Below are 23,453 nucleotides of genomic sequence, written 5' to 3'. Positions count from 1 at the left end.
GCAATCTTGATTCCAGTTTGTGTTTCTTCCACTCCAGCGTTTCTCATGATGTACTCTGCATATACGTTAAATAAACAGGGTGACAAGATACAGCCTTGACGAACTCCTTTTCCTATTTGGAACCAGTCTGTTGTTCCATGTCCAGTTCTAACTGTTGCTTCCTGACCTGCATACAAATTTCTCAAGAGGCAGATCAGGTGGTCTGGTATTCCCCTCTCTTTCAGAATTTTCCACAGTTTATTGTGATCCACACAGTCAAAGGCTTTGGCATACTCAACAAAGCAGAAATACATGCTTTTCTGGAACTCTCTTGCTTTTTCCATGATCCAGTGGATGTTGGCAATTTGATCTCTGGTTCCCCTGCCTTTTCTAAAACCAGCTTGAACATCAGGAAGTTCTTAGTTCACATATTGCTGAAGCCTGGCTTGGAGAATTTTGAGCATTCATCATCAGGGGAAGCTTAAGGCAACTATTCTGTATACTGTCCTTCACTTACTTTTCCCTATTTTCACCTTTACTTCATACATTTTGCAGTGTTCTCTATGGTATATTCGGTTCTCTTGTTTATATTCCAGACCTTGGCTTCCTGGACTTCACTTCACCTGTCAAACAGGTTCCTATTCAGAACCCCAAAATAGTTTGTAGTATCTTCTCTTTTGATAACTTTCTTCCCACTCTTAACTCACATGTATATTCCATTTTGTATTTTAACATTTTTATTTCAGAAAGCTCTGAAGTGGTATAGGAAGTGAACTGGAATCTTAAGTTTTTAAAATATAAAATGAAATTCCACGTAAGTTGGTCTTTCTCTCTTTTTCCCGACAGGATGTCTTCACATTTTGCCAGTCGGCACAGAAAGGATTTAAGTACTGACATGATTAGAACTAAAATTGCTCATAGAAAATCACTGTCTCAGAAAGAAAACAGACATAAGGAATATGAACGAAATAGACACTTTGGTTTGAAAGATGTCAACATTCCAACCTTGGAAAGTAGAAGTCTTCTTGAATTAGATGAGACATCTCAAGAGCTTGTTCCAGAAAAGGCCAGTATCAAGCCAAGTAAGTAGAGGTTGATTGTAATTTCAAGTGTTTTGAAGAGTAATATCTGAGAGTATTATTACCTCAGAAGAGTGGTTTAATATCTGAGGTTTAAAAAAACCCTGACCAGAAGAATGGAGTTTTGAAATAACATTCTAAATAACTGTGTTTTCTACAATTGCTGCTGCTGCTAAGTCACATCAGTCGTGTCCGACTCTGTGCGACCCCATAGACAGCAGCCCACCAGGCTCCCCCCTCCCTGGGATTCTCCAGGCAAGAACACTGGAGTGGGTTGCCATTTCCTTCTCCAATGCATGAAAGTGAAAAGTGAAAGTGAAGTCGCTCAGCTGTGTCTGACTCTTCGCGACCCCATGGACTGCAGCCTACCAGGCTCCTCCGTCCATGGGATTTTCCAGGCAAGAGTACTGGAGTGGGTTGCCATGGCCTTCTCCGTTTCTACAATTAAGTACTTCCTATTTCAAGCAAAGACTGAACGTCCCTATCTAGGCTAATGCCATTCACCTATGGAGTATTATAACATTTTTTACCTATATGGCCTTATAGGAATCCTAATTTCTTACTTCTAGAGCTTAGGTAAGATAAACATTAACAAGATAAGTTAATAAGGGTTATATAAAAATATAACCGATGAGAATTTGCATGCTGCAACTAAAAAAATATGGATATACTTGATTGAAGTATCCAAAAGGTAAGGATACTAAATCAAAGTATTCATCCCTGTAGTTTGCCTAGATGGATTTAGGGTGTTTAGGAGGGGAAGAACCAATTCAAAAAGAAAGGAATGATCTCAGCAAAAGATAAAGATAATAAAAATGAGTGTTAGAAGGCAAGGGATACTATAGAATAGAAGGAAGAGAACTGGAAAGTGTCATGCATTTGCAGAATGAGTCATTGGACTCCTATTTAGTTGTGTTTATATAGCAGGTACTAGGAGCTAGATTGCAGTGAAACAAAGCAAAGATAAAGTTTGAAGAAATGGCAGAGAGAGATAAAGTCTTAGAAGTTTTATAGAGAAATGAGATGTCACATTGTTCTAAGTGTTCACTGCTTCAGTTTTTATCATTTTTCCAGAACCAGTGTAATGTTTGACACGCACGAGACACTCAACATATAAAGGTTAATTGCTTCTGTAATAGGGAGGGGTGGGCTAAAACTATTTCTTCTAGATTTGTCATTTTTGTGATTCTAAAAGAAAGTGAGAGAAAAGAATTGGATTAATATGTTGTAGCATTTTTGTTTTTGAGATGAAGTGATGGTTTATGTTTGAAGATCAAAGAAAGTGGGTTGGTCGTTGAGGGGGGATAGAGTAAAGAATAACATCTGTTAGGAGTTCAGAGGAAATGAAAACTGGGTCATAGAACTGAATAAGATGGACTTTGAAGAAAACTGACATTTTCTGTGAGAAGAGGTGATGTTATTGCCTTCTGAGTTGTCTCTTTGCTTCTACTCGGACCCTCTCAAACACTTCATTCCTCGGCCAAAATCTTTCAAATTAAATTTAACTTTGTCAGTGTGCTATTAAAGTGTTTTTTATTCCTCATTTGCAAAGGCCTAGAGGTAGGAGCCAGAGAAGGCAATGGCAACACTCCAGTACTCTTGCCTGGAGAATCCCATGGGCGGAGGAGCCTGGTAGGCTGCAGTCCACGGGGTCACGAAGAGTTGGACACGACTGAACTACTTCACTTTCACTTTTCACTTTCATGCATTGGAGAAGGAAATGGCAACCCACTCCAGTGTTCTTGCCTGTAGAATCCCAGGGAGCGAGGAGCCTGGTGGGCTGCCGTCTATGGGGTTGCACAGAGTCAGACACGACTGAAGCGACTTAGCAGCAGCAGCAGAGGTAGGGATGGGCCAGGTGTGTTCCAGAGAAGGTGAATAAGGAAGCATGGCTGGAGAAAGCAAGCAAGTTCCCATAGAGCCCTGAGGGCCATCATTATAAGGACATTGGCTTTTACTCTGAAATATGAAATGTTTAATGGATTAATGAATGTTTCTCTGATTTACGATTTAAAGGCATCTCTTTGGCTACTGTGTTGAGAATAGATTGTGGGGTGGCAAGCATAGCCACAGAGAGACCAGCTTGAAGACTGTTGCAATAATTTAGTACATGGTTGACCACAGTGGCGAAAGTGTGAAAGTGTTAGTCTCTCAGTCATGTCCAACTCTTGGCGACCCCATGGACTATAACTCACTAGGCTCCTCTGTCCTTGGAATTCTCCAGGCAAGAATACTGGAGTGGGTTGCCATTTCCTTCTCCAGGTATCTTCCGACCCAGGGATTGAACCTGGGTCTCCTGCATTGCAGGCAGATTCTTTACCGTCTGAGCCACCAGGGAAGCCAGAGTGGTAGCAGCAAAAATAGTTGGTTGAATTCTGGATGTATTTTGAGGGTTGAACCAATATGATTTCTAAATGGATTCAGTGTAGGGGTTGATGAAGAAAGAGAAGTCAAGGGAACTTCCCTGGAGGTTCAATGGTTCAAACTCCACTCTTCCACTGCAGGGGGTAAGGGTTTGATCCCTGGTAAGGGAACTAAGATCCCACATGCTGAGTGGCCAAAAAGTTAAATAAATAAATATAGATGAGTAAGAAAGAGGAATCAAGATGATTCCAAAGTTTTTGGCCTGAGCACCTAAAAATATGCAGTGGCCATTTACTAAATTGTAAAGGACTGGGGGAGTGGTAAGGTTAGAGTTCAGTGTTAGATGTAAAAGAGGAGATTTTGAAAAGGTAGTTGGATATCCAAGATGAGTTCAGAGGAGAAGTCTGAGCTAGATAAATAAATTCAGGTGTTGCCAACTTATACATGGTCTTTTGGTTTTTTAAATATTTATTTGTTTGGCAGTGCCGAGTCTTACTTGTAGCACTCAATCTTCAATCTTCCTTGGGGCATGAGAGATCTTAGCTGTGGCATGTATACAGGATCTAGTTCCCTGATCAAGGTTCAAACCTGCATCCCCTGCATTGTAGGACAGATTCTTAACCACTGGAGTGCTAGGAAATACCATGGAATTTTTTTTCCTGAATATTTTCCATATGCAGTTGGATGAATCTGTGGATGTGGAACCCAGGAATATGGAGAGTCGACTGTAGAAAGGAAAGAAGTAGCATGCATTTTGTGTGCTGTTCCAGCCATATTCATTTGTGCATTGCAGGTGGAAAGTTGACATAGAGAGGCCTTTAATTGGAATTGGGATTTTGCCAGAGTGAGAGAGGGGCCAAAAAGTTGAAGTAGTGATTATGATGATAAATCATGGACTCTAAATTGGATATGAAAACACTTGATGTGAGGGAGGTGAAAGACAGTGAAAATATGATCGTAGATCAGGAGCATGTAGGTACGTCCTGGTGGAGCCAAAGAATTGTTGGAAAGATAAGATATGGTAATCAGAGAGTGGATTTCTTGAAATTGGGCTTATGAAGGACATATAGTATTCATCGGTAATAATGAGGTCTCAAGTGCCTGGTTATCTCATGAATGAATACAGGTGTGACAGGAAATTGGTCCTCTGAGCCCTTGAAGTTTCTGGCAGGGCCTGGGTTGATCAGACCTCTCTCTCTTTGGCTGGTTAGTTGCATTGACCACAAGCAGTGTGGTCTGTGAATGTTATTTTATGTGTGCATGACACGAGAAAGGTTGAAGTACTAGTATGGGTGTGATCATGGGAATGGGTACCTGAGATACAGTGGAAGAAAGATCACTGGAAGAAAGAACACCTAAGAATCGAGAAGCTAGGGTACTGGATGAGTCATCAAGATTTGTGCAAGAACAGTGATGGAGACAATGACAGTGAGCCACGAGCTAAAGCCTTCAAGGAAGGAGAAACAAACATGGAAGAGATACTGGGTTAGATCTGATGACACAAAATGTAAAGCTGGGATCTTTAAATGAAGAAGAAATAATCAGAAACCAACAATGAGGTCATCTCTCCTCTTCAGGTGCAGTGATACTCTAGTGTGGGAGAAAAAACAGTCAGCCTCATGAGAGGACAACTAGGGAAGCAGTGACTTCAGGGGAGAGCCAGGTTTCAGTTCAATCAAGAGCTGAGGGGAACCTTCACAGAAGTCGAAGATAAAGGGGTTTGTTGGTGACTGACCACTTGATCATCTGTGTTTTTGCATATTCTGTACTCTGCCTGGGGTTTTCTCTTATTTAACAATTTTATCAAGGTCCAATTTATATACTATAAATTTCCCTCATTTTAAGTATATACCTTTTTATAGTAAATTTATTCAGTTATGCAGTTATGTATGGATTATTTTTAATCCTTACCCAGGGGACAAACACTTACTTATTCCTCTGAACCCTTTTTAGGTATGCTGTGTTAAGGAAGCATTTCCTGGTCTCTCCAGATAGCTGTTGTACTGATTCTTTTTAATGGGCATTCTCTTTTTTAAAACTGTGTTCCCTTGAGCCCCTCAAGGGCAGACATTTTCTTACTTATTCTTCCTACTAAAAATGTCTCACACATGGTAGCCACTTATATTTTTCATATAAAAATGTTTCAACAAACATTATTGTATTAAATAAGCATTATATTGTAAGACACTTCATAGTTTAAAGAAACATAAGATTTATGTAGAAAACCTAAATTGAGCTAAACTGACAGGGAGCCTAAATATCAAAAGAAAGAAATAGTATTAGTTACCCCAAAATTCAGTGGCTTAAAACAATAAGTGTTTATTAATTTACACAGTTTTTGTGGGTCAGGAATTTAAGTGCAGCTTGGCTAGATGGTTCTGGAGACTGCAGTCAGGATGTTATGCAGGATGCATCTGAGGGCTTGACTGAGACTGGAGATCTACTTCTACATACTGTTTGATTATTGTAAAGGATTCACTTCTGAAGTGACTCATCCATGTGACCAGCAGGTCGATGCTGGCTTTTGGCAGGAGGCCTTAGTTCTTTGTCACGTGGACATCTCTATGGGGCTTCCTGAGTCTCCTAACAGTTCCACGTGGCCACTGGCATCCCCCCAGAGCAAGTGATCTAAGAGTGTATGCGTATGTGCTAAGTTGCCTCGGTTGTGTCTGTTTGTGACCCTGTGGACTGGAGACTCCTCTGTCCATGGGGATTCTCCAGGCAAGAACGCTGCAGTGTGTTGCCATGCCCTCCTTCAGGGGATCTTCCCAACCCAGGATCTAACCTGCATAGTCATGGAGTTGTTCTCCATCATTTCCACAGTACTTTCTTGGTCACACAGGTTGGCCCTATTCAGATGGCAGGGATGACACAAGACATGACTGCCAAGAGGTGAGAATCACTGGACGTCAGCTTGGAGTCTGGTATCATAGAAGTTAATTAATTTAAAAGTGAACTAATACATCCCTAGACATAGCAAGCAATCAGATATTTGAACAAGTGAAGTCAAAAGAAATAGGAATATTAAAACAGAGGTGGAAATAAATTGAAGTGCTAAGGAATTAACAAGAAGTTACTAAAAGCACTTCTTAGCAACAGTTGAAGTTAGAAGTTAAGATATTTGCCTAACTTTCTATCTGAAATATTTTATATACTGTTTTTTCTTTTTTCCTACTTAGAGTCAACAAAAACTGTTGTCTTTGATCAACGAAAACAGATGCTCCAAAAATACAAAGAAGAAAAACAACTTCAAAAATTGAAAGAGCAGAGAGAGAAAACTAAACGAGGAGTATTTAAAGTGGGTCTTTATAGACCTGATATGCCTTGTTTTCTTTTCTCAAACCAGAATGCTATGAAAGCTGAGCCAAAAAAGGTTAGTATCCTAACTTGATACAGAGAAATAGTTGCTTTTAACTGGTATTTTCTTTAAGAGATTAGATGACTAAAATAATCATTTCCCTGAGTCCCCTAGTTGATAGGGGTGGGAATGACATAATAGTAACTCTGAAGATGAAAACAGAGTCTCTTGATGTAACTGCTGGTAGGTTGAGATTGGATAAAACCAGGGGAGAGATTGGAAAAAACCTGGTAGAGTCAGGCTAAACAGTGAATGCTGTGCCAGAGTATTTGGTGTTTACCTTATAGGATATGCAGAGTTAAGGGAGGCTTATAAATGAGATTGTACCATTATCAAACTAATATTCAGGAAGATTACCTTGCCTTAAGGATTATAGTCTAGAAAGGCAAGCTTTTATAGATGGAAAGACCAGTTGTGAATCATATATTATGACTATTCTCTATACATAGATTAGGTGAAAAGAGATAAGTGGACTGGGCCATTGGTTTAAAAACAAGAAATAGGTTTAAGACATCTTTTTTCCTGAGATATAATTGACATTAATTTCAGGTGTGCAACATAATGAGTCATTATTTGTATAAGTTATAAGATGACCACGGTAATTAGTCTAGTTAACATCTATCACCACACATAGTTAAACAAATTTTTTTCTCGTGATGAGAACATTTAAGGTCTACTCCTGACAATGTTCAAACGTACAGTATAGTATTATTAACTGTTGTCACCATGCTGAATACTATATTCCCAGGACTGACTTATTTTTAAAACTGGAAGTTTGTACGTTTTGACTATATTCACCCTTTTTGCCCAACCTGCACCTCTGGCAACCACCAGTCTGGTTTTTGTTTGTTTTTTTAAGTTTAGTTTAATTTATTTGGCTGCACTGGGTCTTTAGTTATGGCATATGCAGGGTTGTTGATCTTTGTTGTGGCATGTGGGATCTTTAGTTGTGATATTCCAAGTCTTACCGGTAGCATGCCAGATCTAGTTCCCCGACCAGGGATCGCACCTGGGCCCTCTCCATTGGGAACACAGAGTCTTAGCCACTGCACCCTCAGGGAAGTCCCCTACCAGTCTGTCCTTTATTTAGGAGGTTGTGTTTTTTATTATTATTTGTTTAAACTTCCAAATATAAGTAAGGTCATATGGTATTTGTCTTTCTCTGGCTTATTTGTTTAAACTTCCAAATATAAGTAAGATCATACGGTATTTGTCTTTGTCTGACTTATTTCACTTAGCATAATGCCCTCAATGTCCATTCATGTTGTCACAAAAGGCAACATTTCCTTCTTTTTTCATGGCTGAATAATAATAAAAACACCCCCAAATGGACTATTAGTTTCTTTATTCACTCATCCATTGATGGACACTTGGCTATTATAAATAATGCTGCAGTGTACATGGGGGTACATATATCTTTTTGAGTCAGTGTTTTCATTTTCTTTGGATAAGTACCCAGAATTGGAAATGCTGGATCATATGATAGTTCTAGTTTTAATTTTTTGAGGATCTTCCATACTGTTTTCCATACAGGCTGCACCAATTTACATTAACAACAACAGTGTAGTAGGGCTCCCTTTTCTCCATATCCTCACCAACGCTTATTATTTCTTGTCTTTTTGATAATGGCCTTTCTAACAGGTGTCATGTAAGACATCTTAAGAGATAAATTTGACAGGACTGGTGACCTCAAGTAAGTAGTGAGGGGTAAAGGAAGTTGAAGAGTTAAAGATGACTGTTCTGAAGATAATAGTTTGAGCAATAATACAAGTTTTATAAAAGGCTCTAGGTTTGTCCACCTCAGTTCAACTAACTCAAATTCCTGTTTATTTTATGATTGAGTAATATTTCATTGTATGTAGGTACCATAACTTCTTAATCCATTCATTGTCAATGGACATCTAGGTTGCTTTCATGTCCTGGCTGTTGTAATTAAGTGCTTCAGTGAATACTGGGGTACATGTGTCTTTCTGAATTATAGTTTTCTCAGGGTATATGCCCATTAAGGGGATTGCTAGAAAAATAATACAGATGAACCTATTTTCAGGGCAGGAATAGAGATGCAGATGCAAAGAACAGACTGTGGATACAGCAGGGGAAAAGGGGGGATGAATTGAGAGAGGAGCATTGCAATATATACATTACCATGTGTGAAATAGATAGCTAGTAGGAGGTTGCTGTGTAACACAGGGAGCCAGCCTGGTGCTTTGTGAAAACTAGGGGCTGGACGGGAGAGTGGGTGGGAGGGAGGCTTAAGAGGAAGGGGATATGCATATACATATAGCTGATTCATGTTGTATGGCAGAAACCAACACAGCAATGTAAAGCAGTTACCTTCCGATTAAAAATAAATTTTAAAGAAAGAATGTATGGGAAAACATAATATTACAAATTTTGCTACTGCTAATAGAGATGAGGAAGGCAGGAAAAGGAATAAGCGTAAGTGGGTGAATATTAATAACCTTTCAAAAAAATCCTATTTGGAAATCAGGCTAGAGATTCATGCTAAGATGTGGATTTAGGATGTGATATTAGGAGTTTAAGTTGTAGGACTAAATTAAACCACTCCAGTAAGAATATGTACAATTATCTGAGTGAGGTCTAGAGAACAGCTTCAAGTGGGCAACGATAGGTTGAAAAGGACTGATCAAATGGCAAGAGAATAAATTCTAAAGGGAGGGGTGATGTAAAGAGAATAATGAGTAAGTCAAGGATGAAGTTTGACATATACCCCAGTGTTCATTGCAGCACTATTTACAATAGCCACGACGCAACTTAGATGTCCATTGACAGATGAATGGATAAAGAAAATGTGGTACATGTATATACAATGAAATATTACTCAGCCATAAAAAGGGGTAGATTTGAGTCAGTGGTAGTGAGGTAACAAGAGCCTGTTATACAGAATGAAGTAAGTCAGAAAGAGAAAACATATATTAATGCATTTATATGGAATCTAGAAAAATGGTACTGATGAACCTGTTTGCTGGGCAGAATTGGAGACACAGATGTAGAGAACAGACTTGTGGATGCAGCAGGGGAAGGAGAGGCTGGGATGAATTGAGAAAGTAGCATTGACATATATACACTGTCACGTGTGAAACAGATAGCTGGTGGGGAGTTGCTGTATAACCCAGGGAGCCCAGCCAGGCGTGCTGTGATGACCTAGAGGGAGTGGCATGGGGGCAGAGAAGGGAGGCTCACGAAGGAGAGGAGATATATATATATATGTGTATATATAATTAGGGTTGTTGTATGGCAGAAACCAACAACATTTGAAAGCAATTTTTCCTCCAATTAAAAAGTAAATTTAAAACTTAAACAAAAAAGATGAAATTTGAACAGATCAGTTGGACTGTAGATTAGGTAGTCGTTGGTGGTTTGCAATTTAAAGATACATATAAATAAACTCATTGACTATATACTCATTCCTGATTTAAGTAAGAATTGAACAATATAAAGCCCCAAGATACTGCTTCTTTTTTAGGCCTCATGAATCTCAATAATTCATTTGACAGATCTTTGATTATTTACTCTGTATGATCTTAGGATAATGTAGAAGAGACCAAAATTAATAGAATGTAGTGCAAGTGGAAAGATATAGATAAATATGTTCTATATATTAGAGGAAGGAGAGACTGTTTGCATTGGAGGAACATCAGAGAGGACATCTTGGAAGGGATTAGATTCAAGCTGTCTTTTCAAGAATATATAGGATGCCATTCATTGGTCTACACCGTAAACAACTTTTAAAATATGATAAGAAATATTGTGTTAAATAGTATGATTCAGTGAGGAGTCAATAATTGTTCTTCATTTTGTTCAGGCAATAGCCATTGCTGAATTTTAATCCCTTTAAGTACTGTTAAGAAAAGCCTAATTTCTTTAGCACTAGGTTTTCATTGAGATTTGGAGAAGAAAAATGACTTCTCATCTAGAGAAGTCTGATTATGCTTCTTAAGAAATTTTATAGAGTTGATAAATACCTTATAATTTTTTAATCAGTCTTTCTCCTCAATTTTTCCCACACTTTTTGATCAGGTCTCCATTTTCTTACTGACAATGAACAGCTGTGTAATGATGAGATTTGAAGGCAAATTGTCAAAGCTAGGGAAGTAAGCTGTACAGTATCTTTTCATAAACAGAAAAAAAAAGATCCTAATACTCAAGTTTGTTCATCTGTGTGCTCAGTCGCTCAGCTGTGTGCGACTCTTTATGACCCCATGGATTGTCGTCCTCCAGGCTCCTCTGTCCATGGAATTTTCCAGACAAGAACACTGGAGCAGGTTGCCATTTCCTACTCCAGGGAGTCTTCCCAGTTTGTTCATCTACCCCATTCCAAATATGTCCAGCTAATCATACTAATGAGGATCCTAATAACTTGGAAAATATGCTTTGAAATTTCTTCTCTTTCCTCATTGAAAAATATGAGTAAGTTTTGAAGCTATTAAATTAAACATATTTTAAATCAAACCAGAACCAGAAAAAAAAACAGTAATTTAGGGAGTTCCCTGGCAGTCCAGTGGTTAGAACTCAGTGCTTTCACTGCTGGAGCTGGTGAAATACAATCTCTTTTCAGGGAGCTAAGTTCCTGCAAGCTGTGCAGCATGGCCAAAAAACCCCACAAAAGTTAAAACAAAACAGTAAGTTAGCAAGTATCTTTTAGCTGTAAATGATTAATATAAAAATATAAATTTAAAATATAAATATTTTTTATTTATAACTTTAAAATGAGAACTTTGGACTTCCCTGGCAGTCCAGGGATTAAGACTCCGATCTTCCAATTCAGGAGGTGAGGGTTTGACCCCTGGTCAGGGAACTAAGATCCCACATGGCATGCTGTGCAGCCGCTCAAAAATAAATATATAAAATGGGAGCTTTATTTCATGAGACATGGAAATAAATTTTGCACTTTATTTAATATATTTTTTAAACTTTATCTTCTTTTGACTATTTTAAGGATGTTCCATCTTCTGTACGGATTACAAGGTCAAAGGCCAGAAACCAAATGGAGCTGACTAAGGTATAGTTGGTAGTTTAGTAGGTCACTGTTACTAAAATGACAAACTGTACTTTTTTTTCTGAGTAAGTAAATTTATTTTTAATTTAATATCAGCTTTAAGCAATAATGATTATTTTACCAGAGTTAATAATACCAAAATAGATGCTACTATATGATGACATAGCAGATTTGGCTATATGCCAAGGAAACAGTCGCTTAAAATATTTTGCACAGATGTCCTTTATGAGATCTATACTAAACTCTGGCACATTCTTTTTTATTTACTGGGCTTTTATTATGTATCCCATGTCACCATAAAGCACAAATAGAAATATAAAGCACATGCTATGCTATGCTAAGTCACTTCAGTCGTGTCCAACTCTGTGCGACCCCATAGACGGCAGCCCACCAGGCTCCCCCGTCCCTGGGATTCTCCAGGCAAGAACACTGGAGTGGGTTGCCATTTCCTTCTCCAATGCATGAAAGTGAAAAGTGAAAGTGAAGTCACTCAGTTGTGTCCGACTCTAGCGACCCCATGGACTGCAGCCTACCAGGCTCCTCCGTCCATGGGATTTTCTAGGCAAAAGTACTGGAGTGGGGTGCCATTGCCTTCTCCGATAAAGCACATAGGGTGAGTTTTATAAATTTATGGGTCTTCAAAACACTGCTATGGATAAAGTTACTAGGAGGATTACTAAAGTCAAGTGGCCAGGGAGAAAAGTAGTGTGCTTCTTTGTCAGGTGAGGAAGCTGTAGTTAACTGAATTTGAGTGACTGTCACATTCCTCTAGGCTCTAGGATATAATAGTGAATAAAACAAACAAAATTTCCTGTTTTCAAGGACTCTACATAAGAGATAGTGTTAAAAAAAAAAAAAAAGAACCATGTAGTGTGTCAGATGGTCAAAAGTATGGGGGAGATGAAAGAAAAGAAAGAATGGAGATGGAGAGTTTTGGAGTAGCTGTAGGGGAGAATTTTGATCATGCCTCACTGAGTTGGTGGCAGTTTAAATGCAGTCTTTCAAGAAGTAGATGAGTGAGTTGTGGGGAAGAGCTGTCTTCCAGGGGAGGAATTTTCTAGATAAAAAGATACCTGTTGTGTTTAAGGAGTCTCAGAAGATTATAGTCAGTTATTTTTTTAATGGTTTTTCTAAATTCTGGGATTCTGAAAAAGTTTGTTAGGAAATTTATGTAATGGAAAACTTGTTTCTTCATCTCATTTAGGGTAGTGGATTTTTTGCTGGTTCGTTTACAGTATCAGATTTCAAATGTCAGTTTACACCTTAAAAATGTGGTGGTTTGGTTCATTATGCAGTTAAATCACCTAATTTATACCTTATCTTTTAAATAGAGTGGTAATGGGATTGATGTTCGAGCAATCCGACCTGGTCAAAGACAGACTTCTGAGAAGAAAGTGTTGGACAAAGAGAAAAAAGGTAGAAGTATTAGCAATTTTTGTAAGTTCTGATATTGCCACAATAATTTAAAACCACCAAAAGCGTTCGGTTTTATTTTTTTTCCCGCAGCTGTACAACCTGTAATGCTGCCGGTGAGAATGACTCGATCATCTACTCAAGCAGCAAAGCAGATTGTCAAAGAAATCCTGTCTACAGCAGCAAGAAAGCCAGAGTCAAGGGCTGTTAATGGTAAGAACAATTTCTTGATCAGTGACTGAACTAGGATTATGTTGTGATCCTTGAGGGTTTTTGTGTTCAGTTTTTAAGATCATTATATACTTCTTTGAATAGGACAGAAGGAAATGGGAGATTCTAACTCTTGAAGACAGGTTTTGTGCCCCGATATCCTGTCAGCACACAGTGGATGCTCAAATGTTGAAATTTTTCAAAGTGAAAAATTAATAGCCCCAATAAGTTACAGTCCATCCATTTGGTGGATTGAAGTGTAATTATTTAAGAACAAGGTGTGAAAAAACACTTAATGACATGGTTAATGATATTAAGTGGGCGAAGAGAAACAGGTAAAACCCTGAACAGTATGATTGAAATTCTATAATGAAATATGTATGTGAATGTGAACTTTGGAAAAACATATTCTGAAGTGTCAACAGTGATTACCACTGAAGTAATGTAAACTTTAGAAAAATTTTTGGTTTTGTGCTTTTTATAATTTTTTCTAATTTTCTATAGTAAATATGTATTTTATATTTAGAGGCAAAAGGTAAAATACCTTAACACCTTTTGTTTTCTTTTGTTTTGTTTTGAAAACAGATGGCCTATACGTGAAACAGGAAATTTCATCTGTTTTTATCCTATTTTCTAATATGATTTTTAATCATAATGTCCCTTAAACTGTACATTTCTATTAAGCCTTTTTTCCTTTCCCAAATTACCTAGTACTTTTTTTTTTTGACTTGTACTTTTAATGCAGCATTTTTTTATCTAGTCAAAATGGGTGTCTTATTTCACTTTTATTTTAGATAATGAAGCAGACAGAAAGGCACCAAATCAAGGAAAACCTGCCAAAAAGATAGGAACAAAACCTGACAAGGTAGAGTATAAACATCTGTTTATCTCTAGATACTTTGAAAATCTCATTGCTACTTTCATAAAATGGAAATTAAGCATATAGAACTGCTTCAAGAAGTTGACTCGCCATGTGTCTTAAAACCTCCTGAACCATAAAGAAGCATCAGGAGGCTTTACTTGTCGTTTTTCAGGTGTCTTATCCTCAGAGTTTTATAGTTAGAGAAAGCATAATTTGGTTAACAGGAAATAGAGAAAAGTGATAGAAACACAGCTGACAGAAACCTTCATGTCTAAGAGAGGATGGAGTTGGGTGAACTGTATTGACTCTGAATTCAGTTAGGCCTGAGTCTGAATATTGTCCTATTAGCTATATAACCTTGGGCAAGTTATGAATTTGTTTTCCCATCTCCAACACATAATACCTACATAAGAGTAGTTTTAAGAACTAAGTACTCTAATGTTTCTGACAGTGTCTAGTGTAGTACCTTATAGGGTCTATAGAAAAGAGTCACCATTTTGAGGCCCCAATGCCTTGGTTTATAATCAGTGCTATGGTTCCTTAACCTTAAAAAAGAAAGTTATACCGAAGTAAAGAAATGTGGCTATGTTGTACAGCAGAAACTAATACAACATTGTAAAGTAATTATACTCCAGTTAAAAATTAAAAAAAAAAAGAAATGTGGCTAGATTTTTAACTGAAAATTAAAAATCAGAAATGTAAAATCCTCTAAAAATTTTGCTTGTATGGGTGAGTGAAATGTGTAAAGGTTGTCAAAAGTTACAAACTTCCAGTTACAAAGTAAGTATGGTCTGGGGATGTAATAAGCAACATGGTGACTGTGGTTAATAATACTGTGTTGTATATTTGAAAGTTGCTAAGAGGATATAGGTCATAAGATTCTCATCATAAGAAAAGAAATTGTAACTATGGTGACAGATGTTCATAGGCTTATTACGTAGATCACTTTGCAATACATACAAATGTCAAATCATTATGTTGCATGCCTAAAACTAGTATCAGTTTTTTTTTTTTTTTTTTAACAAAAAACCAAATAATTAAATTGACAAAATAAGCTTCACATTATATTTGGTTAATCTCACTGTGTCACATTGAAAAATATTTTTCTCATCAGTTCAGTTGAGTTGCTCAGTCGTATCCAACTCTTTGCGACCCCATGAATTGCAGCACACCAGGCCTCTCTGTCCATCACCAACTCCCGGAGTTCACTGAGACTCACGTCCATCGAGTCAGTGATGCCATCCAGCCATCTCATCCTCTGGCGTCCCCTTCTCCTCCTGCCCCCAATCCCTCCCAGCATCAGAATCTTTTCCAATGAGTCAGCTCTTTGCATGAAGTGGCCAAAGTACTGGAGTTTCAGCTTCAGCATCATTCCCTCCAAAGAAATCTGAAGGCTGATCTCCTTCAGAATGGACTGGTTGGATCTCCTTGCAGTCCAAGGGACTCTCAAGAGTCTTCTCCAACACCACAGTTCAAAAGCATCAATTCTTCGGCGCTCAGCCTTCTTCACAGTCCAACTCTCACATCCATACATGACCACAGGAAAAACCATAGCCTTGACTAGACGGACCTTTGTTGGCAAAGTAATGTCTCTGCTTTTGAATATGCTATCTAGGTTGGTCATAACTTTCCTTCCAAGGAGTAAGCGTCTTTGAATTTCATGGCTGAAATCACCATCTGCAGTGATTTTGGAGCCCCAAAAAATAAAGTCTGACACTGTTTCCACTGTTTCCCCATCTATTTCCCATGAAGTGATGGGACCGGATGCCATGATCTTAGTTTTCTGAATGTTGAGCTTTAAGCTAACTTTTTCACCCTCAACTTTCACTTTCATCAAGAGGCTTTTGAGTTCCTCTTCACTTTCTGCCATAAGGGTGGTATCATCAGCATATCTGAGGTTATTGATATTTCTCCCGGCAATCTTGATTCCAGTTTGTGTTTCTTCCAGTCCAGCGTTTCTCACGATGTACTCTGCATAGAAGTTAAATAAGCAGGGTGACAAGATACAGATCTGATAGAGTGCTTGATGAACTATGGAATGAGGTTCGTGACATTGTACAGGAGACAGGGATCCAGACCATCCCCATGGAAAAGAAATGCAGAAAAGCAAAATGGCTGTCTGGGGAGGGCTTACAAATAGCTGTGAAAAGAAGAGAAGCGAAAAGCAAAGGAGAAAAGGAAAAATATAAACATCTGAATGCAGAGTTCCAAAGAATAGCAAGAAGAGATAAGAAAGCCTTCCTCAGCGATCAATGCAAAGAAATAGAGGAAAACAACAGAATGGGAAAGACTAGAGATCTCTTCAAGAAAATTAGAGATACCAAGGGAACATTTCATGCAAAGATGGGCTCAATAAAGGACAGAAATGGTATGGACCTAACAGAAGCAGAAGATATTAAGAAGAGGTGGCAAGAATACATAGAAGAACTGTACAAAAAAGATCTTCATGATCCAGATAATCACGATGGTGTGATCACTGACCTAGAGCCAGACATCCGGGAATGTGAAGTCCAGTGGGCCTTAGAAAGCATCACTACGAACAAAGCTAGTGGAGGTGATGGAATTCCAGTGGAGCTATTTCAAATCCTGAAAGATGATGCTGCGATTTTTCTCATAGGATAAGTTTATTTATAATCAAGGTTATTGTAAAAGAGGATTTGTTACTTGACAATAATAGTCTTCCAATAAACACTGGATTTCTGATTCTCAAATCATTGTAATTATCCACATAATTTAAATTAAAAAATGGGTATTTGTCAGTTGGGTAATTTTTCCACCTTAATTTTCATATATCTTAATTTGCCGTAATACCTAAAACCTATTATTTAGTCTTTTTAATGAGGATTGGTTCTCTCTCTCTGGATCCTAACAATGGTTTAGTTAGCTGGTCTACTGATTTCATATTTACATTTAACTGTATTTATTTTTCTTTCTTAAATTATATTCATGGGACACATATCTCAAGTCTAGTATTTTCAGACCTGTAAAAATTGGCTTGACTATATCCCCAGGAGAGAAATTCTCACTCTTTTCTGTTTCCTTCCATCCAGGTCATTACTTTTAAAGTTGATAATGAAGAAAATACTTTGGATTCACAAACCAGTGCCACAAATGGAATGAATCCAGATGGAGTCTTATCAAAAATGGAAAATGTATCTAAGACGAACAGTGCAAAAATGAAAGGGAAAAATTCCTTTGCACCCAAAGATTTTATATTTCAGCCATTAGATGGTCTGAAGACCTATCAAGTAACACCTATGACTCCCAGAAGTGCCAATGCTTTCTTGACACCCAGTTATACCTGGACCCCGTTAAACACAGAAGTGTAAGTATTTAAAGTTAATAATGAATTCTTTTCTAAGATGGTTAACAATCACCTTTCTTAGATTTGGCATGTGCTTTTTAAAGGTTAATGTTTAGTTAGTAAATTATGTTAATTATAAATCATGAAAATTTGGTCTTTTAAAAAAATTCTTCAGAAGGGTACAGTAATGTACTAGACAGTTTTACTATTTCCTATACATTGTTTTTATCTGTATTTTCATGGTACTCTTTGTGGCGTTTTTTTGCTTTTAATAGGTGATCTTTTTATAAAGACTTAGAAATAAATTTTTAGAAGAAAAAAACTGTAATACTGTAGCTCAGAAATGGTGGGGTTTTTTGTCTTTTTGCTAAGTGTTACTTTAGAAAAATTACTTCTAAAGACAAAAATAATTAACTTGCAAAGTGAGGGAAAATCAGTTGGAATCTTTAATAGAAACAGCATGGTTGTTTTGCAAAGACTGGCTGGTAGCAAATTTACTAGAAACTGCTCAGCAGCATGCAAGACTATAGAGTGCTTATGTTCCATGAAGAGATCTTTATAATCTTTGGATCTCGTAAGTAGTAAAGACAGACATTCCCACTATAGGTGTTTAAATATGTCCAGAAAAGACACATTTAAAAAAATTAGAAACATATTTCTATTTAATCCCAGATTTTTTAAAAGCAACATCATTTTGAAATCCTTCATATGACGCTTATGTTTTAAGAAGTATATATTTACTATTGTTTTTAGTGATAAGACTGAAGCAACAAAAGAAATCTTGGCACAAAAATGTAAAACTTTCTCTGCCAAAACAGTACCTCAAGATTCAAGTAAATCACAGTGTCCTTTGGGTTCTTTAACAGTTTGGAATAAAGGTATTAAATTTTAATTAATTTTTTACTTGCTTTTCTGAATTGTGATTTATCAGGTTTATTAGGCCCTTTTCAACATATAGCCCAGGAATGTGATCTCAGGGTCAGGAAAGATGTGAAGACATGGGGAAAGATATCTGGAGAGAGAAAGAGTTGGAATGAGGAGTATAGACTGAGAAATAAATGTAACTTTGAAGAGATGAATATTGGGAGGCACTTTAGAGATACGTGGTGAATGGAATCTTTAAGTCAGAGATAAAATTTGAAAATTCACATTGGAATAATTGGAAAATTTAAACAGATTTGTCTTGTGGGGAACATCATTTTGTGAGTGGCTGCTTTGAAATTTATATGTAATGTTTTCTTTATAGAACATGTCTCAAATAAAAATGAAACTACTAATGAAAATTCAAATGGCCTTTCAGGAAAGGAAGAAATCCCATCACTTGAAGTAAATGAAGATCAGCTTTCTCAGCCACAACATGATGTGCCGTATTTCAGGTTTGTCCATTTGTTCCTAGTATAAGAATTTTGTATTCATGTGTAGACAATTAAAACCAAGATTAAACTATTTTTAGCCTGAATGTAATAGATGAATTGGGGGAAACTGAATTCCGGTGATTTTCATTTATCTTTTAAATTTAAATTTTTTTTTTTTCACTAACTAGTTCCCAATTCAAAAGGTAGTAAAAGATACAAGTGAGGAGTCTTTTTCCCAAATCTGTCTCATAGAGGGGATAGTTCAAACCTTCCACAGAGGCAAGTGTTATTCATTTCTTGTGAATACTTCCAGAGTTAGATAATGCATATGTAGAATAACAAACATATTTTTTCTTTTTTTTTAATATAAACAATAGCATGCTGTTTTGTTTCATGTAATGTTAACTGTAACAGACATTCCATTTTAGTACTTAAAGAGCTTTCTTATGTTATTTTGAGTATGTGTTTTCTAAAGGCCGCACTGCTGCTGCTGCTGCTAAGTCGCCTCAGTGGTGTCTCTGTGTGACCCCTTAGATGGCAGCCCACCAGGCTCCCTGGGATTCTCCAGGCAAGAACACTGGAGTGGGTTGCCATTTCCTTCTCCAATGCATGAAAGTGAAAAGTGAAAGTGAAGTCGTTCGTTGTGTCCGACTCTTAGCGACCCCATGGACTGTGGCCCACCAGGCTCCTCCATCCATGGGATTTTCCAGGCAAGAGTACTGGAGTGGGGTGCCATTGCCTTCTCCAAAGGCCGCACAGTATCCAATAATATGGATATACCACAATTTACTGAATAAGTCCCTGTTGCTGATTATTTACATTGGGTTCAATCTAGTACTATTATAATCAAGGTTGCAGAGAACAACCTTATATATATTTCAGTTCTCTCATGTGCAAATATATGAGGACCTCAGTTTGCATCCCCTCCAGCATGGTATGGGAGTTCCTATTTTCTCATACCTCCTCACCCTCTAAAGAACCAAATTAAAGTATATTTTAAAAAAAAGAATAGGAGGCTCAGTGGCCCGTCAACTTATGAGATAGGATTATGTTTCTCTAACTCTGAATTGAAAATTAAGTTCCTGTTTGGGGAACTTCAACATGTCACCAAATGCCTTGGAAACATATCAGAGGCGTGCATTTTGAGAAAGGCCTTTATATTCTACATCATACAGAAAATTATTGTATCTTACAATTTTTGAATGAATATAGCAAGAAAATTCCCATACCATTTCCAGTATAATATTAACAATTTTTGAACTTTACCAATCAACTAAATAAAAATATTACCTTACTCTAGTTTTATTTATTTTTTATTTATTTTTCCTTTTTTTGGCATGAGATCTTAGTTCCCTGACCAGGGATCAAACCATCAGAGTCTTGAGCACTGAGATGCCAGGCAATTCCCTTTACTCTTGTTAATATTCATTCCTCCTCTCATGAATGAGTATCTTTTTATATGTTTGGGAACCACTTCAGTTGTTTTTAGAGTATAATGTTTTGGTATTGTAAGATCTTTTAGAGGTTAACTAGTTTACTATATTGTTCAGCTGAGACATTAAGATGATAAGCAATTTACCCAATTAAATAATGTCAGATCTAAGTCGGGTCTCCTTTCTCATTTATTAAGCTGTTCTCTGTTGCCATTGATTTAAACAGCTAAATTTGTCTTCTAAGAAAAACTATCCTCAGTTTTCCTGCTCAGATGTTTTTGTAAAGAAACATACTGCTGCTGCTGCTGCTGCTAAGTCGCTTCAGTCGTGTCCGACTCTGTGTGACCCCAGGGTTTCTTAACCTTGGCGCTATTGACATTTTAGGCTGCATAATTTCTGTTGTGGGGTCTTCTGCATTATAGGTTGTTTTGTAGCATCCCTGGCCAGCAGCACTCCTCTATTTCATGATAACCAAAAATTATTCTAGAGAGTGCCAAATGCTGCCTGGTAGGAAAAATTGACCCCACTTGAGAATGTCACTGTCTTTCGATAAGCAAAGCCAAGGAGAATCTGTAAGCCTTTATCACTGTAATTTGGGACTTACAGTTTTTAGCTTCATCTGACTCACTCTTGGCAATTGGGTTCATCATAGTTCCATGGAAAATAACCAAGAGCAGAACTAAGGAATGTCTGATTCTTTCTGCTCAGGGGTTGAAAAATAAGAACAGAAATAACTGGAAATATTAGCTTGAAAAATGGGCTCTTAGCATTAACCATCCACTTAAGTTTTAGATGTATAAGGATGGACATGGAATATCAATATATATTCATGGATTTTGATATATCTCAGTTCATAAAACAACTAAGCATCAGCTCTGGGAAATCACTGTTGTGTAAGTGTCATAGTGCTAATGTGTATCATCATTGTAGAAATATTCTCCGGTCAGAAACTGAGAAGTTAACTTCACACTGCCTTGAGTGGGACAGGAAACTTGACTTGGACATTCCAGATGATGGTGAGGGAACACTTATATTTTTTTAATGTCTTTGCTTTGTTTATTTTAATATGGTTGCATTTACCTGAAACATAAAAATCTAGTGTTGTCCAACTTTATAGTTTCATTGTTATTCAAAATAGCAAGAATTTTCCATATGACATGTATGTTCACTAATATCTCTGTGCTAAAATGGTACCTAACTTAAAAGATGTAAGTAGTTAGAATATTGACTATCATTCCTGAGAGTTAGACATTTGCCAATTTTATTATTAAAATTTTTTTACTATGATTCCATGAATGACAACTATGTCTGATATTGCTTAATTATACAAAAATATTTTCTGAATGAAGATTACTTAAATCAATATGGGTCAAATTTTGTGAAAATTCCATAATCTTGCCTATTCAGGAAAGCTGTTTAGAAAAAAAAGTCATTTGTGTGCTGCCAGCTCAAAGTCCTTAGATATTGATGTACAGTAAGTTGTTTAAGGTTTAATTCTTATAAAATACAAGGAGAGGTAGAATGCTTTGCTGTGTAGGTGTTGAGTATGAGAATGTATATTGCTAATTTTTAGCAGGATTTGAAACAGATAGTAAATGCTCTATATTTGTATGACAAAGTTTTGTAGTAGATATTTTTTGTTTTGCTATAAAGTAAGAATTTGATTCTATAACTAGGATATTTAGAATGAGGTCACCTTATCAGCTGATTGGATTGAAATAAAGATCTTGTTTCATCCTTCAACTTTTAAAAACCTTGTATTTCCTCTAGCTAAAGATCTTATTCGCACAGCAGTTGGTCAAACAAGACTCCTTATGAAAGAAAGGTTTAAACAGTTTGAAGGACTGGTGGACAATTGTGAATATAAACGAGGTGAAAAGGAGACTACCTGTACAGATCTGGATGGATTTTGGGATATGGTTAGTTTTCAGGTATGTGGTCAAATATTTTGAATATATTAACTTTGAGTCTTTTTTTTTTAATGAGTTAACCGTAATATGTGCTCAGTTGGTGGATTTGGGATATGGTTAGTTTTCAGGTATGTGGTCAAATATTTTGAATATATTAACTTTGAGTCTTTTTTTTTTAATGAGTTAACTGTAATATGTTCTCAGTTGGTAAGTAGTGTCTGACTCTTTGCAACCCCATGGACTGCGGCCTGCCAGGCTCCTCTGTCCGTGGTATTTCCCAGGCAAGAATACTGCAGTGGGTTGCCATTTCCTCCTCTCGAGGATCTTCTTGACCCAAGAATCAAACCCAAGTCTCCTACAGCTCCTGCATTGCAGGCAGATTTTTTACAACTGAGCCACTGGAGAAGCCCTTAACAGTAATATAAAAGGGTTGGTAGTAGCTTCTGGGACTAACTTGGTTGCTCAGTGGTTAAGTATCCACCTGCCAGTGCAGGAGACATGGATTCAGTCCTTGATCTGGGAAGATCCCACATGCCTTGGAGCAACTAAGCCCATGTGCCACAACTATTGAGCCTGTGCCCTAGAGCCTGGGAGCCCCAACTACGTGCCCAAACTTCTGAAGCCCTTCTGCCTTAGAGCCCATGAACCTCAACAAGAGAAGCCACTGCAATGAGAAGCCTGCACACCACAACTGGAGAGTAGCCTCTGCTTGCCACAACTAGAGAAAAACCTGTGTGGCAATGAGGATCCAGCACAGCCAAAAATAAATAAAGTTAAGAAAAAAGAAAAGTAGCTTCTTATGTACCTGTAATATTATTGGGTTGGTGCAAACATAATTGTGGTTTTTCCGTTGTTGAAATTTGCTGTTTGATATCGGAATACATTCTTAATAAATATGGTTAAGTTAGACATCATTTTTAATGCACATTTCTCACTTTATGTTTTTTGCTGACTTATTACTTGCTGTTTATTTTATATTTATTCTGGACTATGGAGATAATGTTTGACAAAAGGCGAATTTGAGCGATTTCTTTTTTATTCAAATTCAAAATCGGTCGTAAAACAGTGGACACAACTCGCAACATCAACAATGCATTTGGCCCCAGGAACTGCTAATGAATGTATAGTGCAGTGGTGGTTCAAGAAGTTTTGCAAAGGAGACAGAG

At 37.2% G+C, this 23,453-nt stretch overlaps 1 protein-coding gene across 4 annotated transcripts in view; it reads left to right on the top strand.

Moving 5' to 3' along the window:
* DLGAP5 (DLG associated protein 5) overlaps positions 1-23,453 on the top strand; it is a 45,697-nt gene that overhangs the window by 2,937 nt on the left and 19,307 nt on the right. For 2 of the 4 annotated variants that reach the window (XM_027554168.1, XM_027554167.1), the window contains exons 2-12: positions 826-1,061; positions 6,602-6,795; positions 11,741-11,803; positions 13,132-13,216; positions 13,307-13,426; positions 14,218-14,288; positions 17,336-17,610; positions 18,343-18,467; positions 18,836-18,965; positions 21,308-21,393; positions 22,148-22,308. In XM_027554168.1, coding sequence (XP_027409969.1) covers positions 827-1,061; positions 6,602-6,795; positions 11,741-11,803; positions 13,132-13,216; positions 13,307-13,426; positions 14,218-14,288; positions 17,336-17,610; positions 18,343-18,467; positions 18,836-18,965; positions 21,308-21,393; positions 22,148-22,308 — 1,545 coding nt within the window. In that variant the 5' untranslated portion in view covers position 826. The remainder of the gene's footprint in view (positions 1-825; positions 1,062-6,601; positions 6,796-11,740; positions 11,804-13,131; positions 13,217-13,306; positions 13,427-14,217; positions 14,289-17,335; positions 17,611-18,342; positions 18,468-18,835; positions 18,966-21,307; positions 21,394-22,147; positions 22,309-23,453) is intronic. The other 2 variants (XM_027554169.1, XM_027554170.1) reach the window with 1 other exon arrangement.

This window comes from Bos indicus x Bos taurus, chromosome 10 (assembly GCF_003369695.1).
Source record: "Bos indicus x Bos taurus breed Angus x Brahman F1 hybrid chromosome 10, Bos_hybrid_MaternalHap_v2.0, whole genome shotgun sequence".
In the NCBI taxonomy this organism is placed as follows: Eukaryota; Metazoa; Chordata; class Mammalia; order Artiodactyla; family Bovidae; genus Bos; species Bos indicus x Bos taurus.
Note: the sequence above shows the minus strand (reverse complement) of the source record. Positions and strands in the feature narration are given on the sequence as shown.